The sequence below is a fragment of the Octopus bimaculoides genome, chromosome 7 (assembly GCF_001194135.2).
Source record: "Octopus bimaculoides isolate UCB-OBI-ISO-001 chromosome 7, ASM119413v2, whole genome shotgun sequence".
NCBI classification, from domain to species: domain Eukaryota; kingdom Metazoa; phylum Mollusca; class Cephalopoda; order Octopoda; family Octopodidae; genus Octopus; species Octopus bimaculoides.
Genome location: NC_068987.1, coordinates 24,597,908 through 24,605,365, shown reverse-complemented (window position 1 = coordinate 24,605,365; position 7,458 = coordinate 24,597,908). Strand labels below are relative to the sequence as shown.

Below are 7,458 nucleotides of genomic sequence, written 5' to 3'. Positions count from 1 at the left end.
TTTTTTAAAAAAACCTTATTGATTATTTTGTTATTGTAATAGTATCCTTAATGTTATAACTTTCCTTTATATTTATGTAATTTTTATTTTATTAAAGTTTTGTTTTCATTCGCACAAATTAAAACCTTAGAAGATTATTGACAGCATTATACTGGAGTAGTCTTTGCTAAGGGAATAGCAGTCACCATGTAAATACCAGTTGGGTCAACTGAAGCTGTAAAATTGGAAGATGGTCCATAGATACCGAGGAACTTGCCATCAAACACTTCAGTAAGTTTATATCCTGCAGATTCTGTCAAGTTCAGATATTTCAAACTCAAATTAATTTTCTTAGGGACGCCATTGGTGTTGAAATTTACAAAGGCAATGGCATAACTTCCATGTGGTAATATTGGTTTCATCCAGTAATCAACGTTGTTCACCTGTTAGTTTAAAAGATGAAAATAAATAAATACAAGAGTGACTTTGATGCAAAAGGTGTCATTTTATGAGCTAGCAAATGCAAATAATGACTATATTTGACTGGAATGGTCCAATTAGACTGAAATATGTTTTGTTAAGACCACACATACCGCACATTCAATTACTGCAAACAGAAACTATGGAATATTTTACCAAGAAATGTAACATATTAATTTTTGTAATTTTTGTAACTGCTTTTTATATTAAAATCTGATATTATAAAAGAGAGCTGATCTCACTTTGTCTGTCTGTAACAACATCTATCTAGAGAAAGGAAAGGAGAGGAGAAAAAGCTAGTGAGAGAAAGTGTGTGTGTGTGTGTGTGTGTGTGTGCGTGCGCACATGTGTATCTATGTGAAATATAGATAAATAGATAGTGTTGTCACCATAGTAACTAACAAGTTTTTATTAAAAACACGGGAATTTTAAGTGCAAGTCTGTCAACATAATGCAACACAGACTTCAAAGATTGTGTGTGTATGTATGTGTGTGTGTGTGTGTGTGTGTGTGTGTGTGTATAGGAAGGGCATCCAGCTGTAGAAACTCTGCCAAATCAGACTGGAGCCTGGTGTTGCCATCCGGTTTCACCAGTCCTCAGTCAAATCGTCCAACCCATGCTAGCATGGAAAGCGGACGTTAAACGATGATGATGATGATGATATATATATATAGTGTTTTTGTTTTGTTTTGTGTGTGTGTTTCTCTATATCTTTCAACATATACACAACACAGACTTTAAAAAAAGACTTTCACTTTGAACAATTTATGAAGGTATGTGCATGATTAATAAATATTTTTACCACCACTGTAGAGATGGGTGACAACCTATAGTTGAGTCACTATCAGAACTAAAGGAGAAGTTTCAGGTGTGAAAGCAAGGTCTAGAATCAAAGGGCTTTAGAGTCAACCTAGCTAAAACCAAAGTCTTAATAAGTTGGAAGGCAGACAAATTACAAATCCCTTCAGGTAGATGCCCTGCTCAATCTGTAGAAAAGGTGTAGGTAGAAACTCCATAAGATGTACCCAGTGTAAGCTATGGACACATAAGAGGTGCAGTAATATCAAAGGAAGGCTAACTGGGAACTTCAGTGTGCATACAACAGTGTGTAAGCATATGCATAAGGACAGCTGTGTGAAAAAGTGTCACACCCTAGAAATAGAGGGAGCCTGTGGAAGAGGCAGACCCAGGAAGACCTGGGATGAAGTGGTAAAACACGACCTTTGAACATTAGGCCTCACCAAGGCAATGACAAGTGACCAAGACCTTTGGAGATATGCTGTGCTTGAGAAGACCCAATAAGATAAATGAGACCGTATCCATGGCCTATGCCAGTGCAGCATAACCAGTCCATTTAAGAGTATCCTTCAATCATTGGGCAATAAACTGCGCTTGCGAAGACCTGTTGTGTCAAATGAAGTTGTTGTCATGGCCCTCGGAAGTGAGCTGTGTAGCTTGCAGTTATGAAGATATTTTCTTAAGAATGAAACACAACACAAATATCATACAAAGCATCAAAAAATAGATCAGTTGACTAACTGGCAAGAAGTAGCTTGTCTTTTTTCTACAGTCACTATTTCCATTCATGAACTACCAACTCAGTTATCTCCCCTCTTGTTATCCATTTTGTATCCATCCACCACTCAGATGCTACATTAATCATTATGACCAATCATTGCTTTCCACAAACTCAGCAATTTAGAATTCTTTACCTTACTGCAGTCACTGTGTCATGCACTTACTGAATTACAATTACAAAAGTCATTGTACCACAACAGTCCATGTGCAATGTGTATCAGCAATTTCTTCATTAAAAAAATACATCAAAAGTTAAGAATAAGAGATTTATTGAAATAGAAATGAGGTAAAAAAAAAAAGAAAACTTACACTCCATATCCTCTTTCCTTGAATTCCAAGAGGATCCTGGTTTACAGCAATAACACGCTTATTGGTGAGCAGTTCCTTAGCAAATGGTTTGATAGTTCGTAAATCCACTGACATAATTAAAGGCGATGCCATTATAGCCCACATACCCATCTGAACTTTTTGTTGGCCTTCACTCAAACCAAAGTCGCCAATGATCAACTAGAATAATAATAATAATAATAATAATAATAATAATAATAATAATAATAATAATAATAATAAACTCGAATGTGGAATCTAAAAACAGAAACAATTCCTATCATAGTAGGCGCATTAGGTATGATAAAAAAATATTCAGACAAATACATAACAAAAACGCCAGGACTTACAAGTATATATAACATACAGAAAATTGCACTATTGGGCACTGCACACATCCTACACAAAACACTTTCAATACAGTAACCATAAAAGCATCACAGCACATAGCCAAGGCACACAGAGCTGCACTCGGTAGTGAAGTGAAAACACGCTATAAAAATAAAACTACTGAATAATAATAATAATAATAATAATAATAATAATAATAATAATAATAATAATAATAATAACAATCCTTTCTACTATAGGCACAAGGCCTGAAATTTTGAGGGAGGGGACTAGTCAATTGCAATGACCCCAGGGTTTTGCAGGTACTTAAATTATCAACCCCAAAAGGATGAAAGGCAAAGTTGACCTCAGCAGAATTTGAACTCAGAACATACAGTTGGACAAAATACTGCTAAACATTTTACCTGGCATGCTAATGATTCTGCCAGCTTGCTACCTTAATAATAATAATAATAATAATAATAATAATAATCCTTTCTTCTATAGGCACAAAGCCTGGATTTTGTGTGGAGGGGGACAGTTGATCACATCAACCCCAGTACTCAACTGGTACTTGATTTATCGACCCCAAAAGGATGAAAAGCAAAGTCAACCTTGGCAGAATTTGAACTCGGAACATAGCCGTAGACAAAATACTGCTAAGCATTTCACCCCGCATGCTAACGATACTGCTAGCTCACCACCTTCATGATGATGATGATGATGATGGTGATGATAATAGTCTAGACGAAGAGCACAATTCAATTGTAATAGATATTTTATTGGTTGAACGATATTTCGACAGTAAGTCTGTCTTTGTCAAGTTCAAAATAAGAGGTGATAAAAATTCAAAATTATAGAAATTTAAATTTAAAGTATGAACAAGAACAACCAGCATCCACACATTGATGGAATGGCATCATCAGTCTTTAAGTTTCAATTTTATAACAAGTAAAAAGAAAAAGACAGAAAAAAAGAGGAAGGAAAAAAAAGAAAAAAAATATTTAATCAAACAGTTTTGTATGAATCTGATGATATTCTCCTGTCATTTTATTCATTCCTCCAGGGCGTGATATTAATAACCCACAAACATATTTCTCTTCATGCATATTCTGAATCTGTTTCATTTGCACTTCTCAGAACGCATGAGGAGAAATATGTTTGCGGGTTATTAACATCATGCCCTGGAGGAATGAATAAAATGATAGAATATCATCAAATTTATACAAAACTGCTTGATTAAATATTCTTCTTTTTCCTTTTCGTTTTTCTTTCCTCTTTTTTTCTGTCTTTTTCTTTTTGCCTGTTATAAAATTGAAACTTAAACACTGATGATGTCATTCCATCAACACGTGGACACTGGTTGCTCTCGTTCACCCCTAACATTGAGAATGCAACAGTTGGAGGAGGAGGAGGAGGGGCAGCAGCAGTTGGCTGGTACATTTTTTCAGCTAAGGAAACTGGAACAAGACATGAAGTGTCATATTCAAAGACACAACATGCTACCTGGTCCAGGAATCAACACCCATGACCAGACTACAAGGAATGTATTAGGTTGGCAACTAAGTTCCCGCAGTTTTTTAAAATTTCTATTTTTTAAAAGGTTTAATAAAAAATAACAACTAATTAATCAATAATGTATTCATCCTTGTTTGTTACAACTTCTTCCCAACGTTTAACAAGATTTTCAATACCTCATTGGTAGAAATCACCCGATTTCGACTTGAAAAATTGATCCAACCAAGCTCTCAATTCTGCATCAATATTGAATGAAACTGTGCATAGTATTTGAAAGAGATCAAAAGAGGTGGAAATCCATTGGTGCCAAATCAGGAGAGTACGGCAGGTGTGGCAGCACTTCCCAGCCATGCGTTTGAATGGCTTCCTTGGTCATATTGGCAATATGAGGGCAGGTGTTGTCGTGCAGCAGAACTCCATGCTGCCAATTAGGTCTTTTCTCTTGAATAGCCATGTTGAGTCGTTCCATCTTTTGAACATAGAGTTCCACATTGACTGTTTGGTTCCATTCAAGCAATTCGTAATAGATAATCCCTTCCTAGTCCCACCATAAACACAACATTATTTTAAGCGGATGAAGATCTTGTTTCATGCGCGGTGTCACTTGTTTACCAGGGCTAAGCCATTTCTTGTGCTGCTTCATTGAGTGCTGTGTATAAAGTCTAAAAAATTGTGCATAAAGTATATAAAGTGCATTAAGTAATCATCCTTCACTTTTCAGTGATTATCAGATGAGTGACTATCTTTCCGTATAGATACAACACAGGCTACACTTTCAGGATTTTGGGATAAAGTTTTCAGAAATAACTCAATAGGTTTACCATTGATTCTATGAAATATTCATGGGTCCCGCTAGTCAATAAACATTTTGGCATCAACATCTTTCTCAGGGTCTTCAAGACTAAATTCTGAGTCCTTGCTTGAATACTTGCAACAGAGTGGACTACCCTAAGGGCACCCAGGAGCCAAGTGATGGTATTTAATAGGATAACAGGTTAAAGCTATCATGCGAGAACATGAAAAGTACTTTCAACAAGCTTCAACTTTTACTCACAAGACTTTGCTTACCTTGAATCCATAGCAGAAGTTACTGTCCAATGTTGCTGTTAAGCAATGAGATCAAAATTGAAGGTGTACAATTATAAAGCAAACTTCTTAACAACATAATTTTTCCTGCTTCCCATGAAGATACTTAGCCTACTTAATGAAATTTTGAGCCAATGAGAGAGTAAATATGTAACCAACCTATCAACCTGTAAGAAACAATAGCTAAATCTCCTCCTGTTAACTTACAGTGGTTTAAGAACATTAATAGTATCACCCTCATTAGTTTGGAAAATCCTGTGCAAGCCATGGGTAATACCCCTTCCCCCCAGGCCCAATAAGGAAAAAAAAAATCCTATATAGACTTAAACTCGACTATATAAAGCAATTTCAAGAAGAGAAATGTCAAAATAATTTACCATGTCCGGATCATTAAATTGTCCTGGTTTAGCAACTTCAGCAAACTTTTCATTATTATCTCCATAGTGTTTAATGATTGATGCAATGCTAGCCCAAGAATCCTCAATATCATGGTAGTTACGCCAAATGTTACATGATTTTGCAATAGCATTGTAGTCAGGCTGAAACAGAGTAAAAGAAAAATTATAATTGAAAACTAGTAATTGATAACACATAAAACTGCATTTACCATTTCAAATAACTTTGAAAAACCAATAATCCGCCACAAACACTTTTGGCTCAATATTTAAATTAAAAACAATTTTAATAAATGTCATGTAGTAACCCTTATACCTACAGCATGAATATTTTGCATTTTACTAAATATTTCATAATATATTTTGTCTTCATGATGCTTTCTAAATTTACCTACCACAACCTATAACTTAGGAATCAGTGATTTAAAGTAAAAACATTTTTGCTAATGTGGAAGGTGTTTATAAGCCATTTAAAATAACACACAAAAGCCGTCAGATTCACTTCAACATTTAAATTTAATTTGTCAAAATATTTTCGTCGCTTTAAGACCGCGACATATTCACTGACAAAATTGTGCTGCATCAATTTTGTCAGTGAACAGGTCGTGGTCTCAAAGCGACGAAAATATTTTCACAAATTAAATTTAAATGTTGAAGTGAATCTGACGGCTTTTGTGTGTTACTTTAAATGGCTTATAAACACCTTCCACGCTGCAATTGTTTTCGTTCCAGCACACGATCTCACATCAGGTCACTTGCTATGCAAGTACATCTCTGTAATTTTTGCTAATAAATTCCTTAATTCCTTTTAATGATGGGTGTGTGGTTAAGAGAAGTTTACTTCAGAACCACATGATTTAGGATTGGCTCCCACTACATGGATACTTCCGACTGGTTTCCTCTCCAATAGCTGCAGGTTGACCTTGTAAATGAAAGTTTGTAGTTGAATACTGGAAGCTTGTATGTGTATGTGCATGTGTGTCTGTGTTTGTGTTTGCAAATGTGCATGTAGGGTGGGGGGGTGACTGTGTGTATTCCTCTTGTCGTGCATCTTATCTTATAACTTATAAAATCCTTTTTTTCCATTTATGAACAGACAATGAAAAAGTTATCATCTGCTAAATACTTCGAGTCAATTTACTTTTCTTTTCAAGTCAACACTGAAGGTGAAGTACCTTATTAATTTGTTTTTTTATAATTTACAAGATTATAATCACTCATTCAACTATTGCAAAGATAGAAAGATAGTGGTGTTGTAATTTTCCATCATATTCTGTTCATATAACCATCTAAAGTTTAAACAGAAGGTGAAGTCCCTTACTGAATTTATTGAAAAATATTCAACAATTACATTAATTCATTAATTCACTCCTTTAATAAAGTCATGGGTGATGGTAGCTGTATGTTCAGAGCTGTGTCACTCTTGTTCAAAAACAATAGAAATGACTGAACACTCTGGGAAGAGTCTAGACAATACATATGCAATAATTGGAAGTATTTTCATTCTTTTATTCCTAATAGTACAATGCAGGAATACCAAGCATACAGGAGTTGGGATGGTACATACAGCAGTAATGTTGAATTAGCTGCCATTAATGAATTGTACAAAATTGAAATTCAGGCTCATGAACAAAAATGAAATTATTCTTCCTATGTTCACCATATGCAGTCAAACAGTTACAGAAAGGAAGATTTCTCACAAAATTATTTCTAGTTATCTACAAATTCATAACATAACCATTGCTTTATATATATAAATATATA

At 34.8% G+C, this 7,458-nt stretch overlaps 1 protein-coding gene across 2 annotated transcripts in view; it reads right to left on the bottom strand.

Moving 5' to 3' along the window:
- Positions 1-6: 6 nt before the first annotated feature.
- The window catches only part of LOC106872822 (alpha-N-acetylgalactosaminidase), a 36,976-nt gene continuing 29,524 nt past the window's right edge, over positions 7-7,458 (bottom strand). For both annotated transcript variants that reach the window (XM_014919946.2, XM_014919947.2), the window contains exons 6-8: positions 5,677-5,838; positions 2,348-2,545; positions 7-422 (exon numbers count right to left, since the gene is read on the bottom strand). In XM_014919946.2, the coding sequence (XP_014775432.1) occupies positions 147-422; positions 2,348-2,545; positions 5,677-5,838 (636 nt within the window). In that variant the 3' untranslated portion in view covers positions 7-146. The remainder of the gene's footprint in view (positions 423-2,347; positions 2,546-5,676; positions 5,839-7,458) is intronic.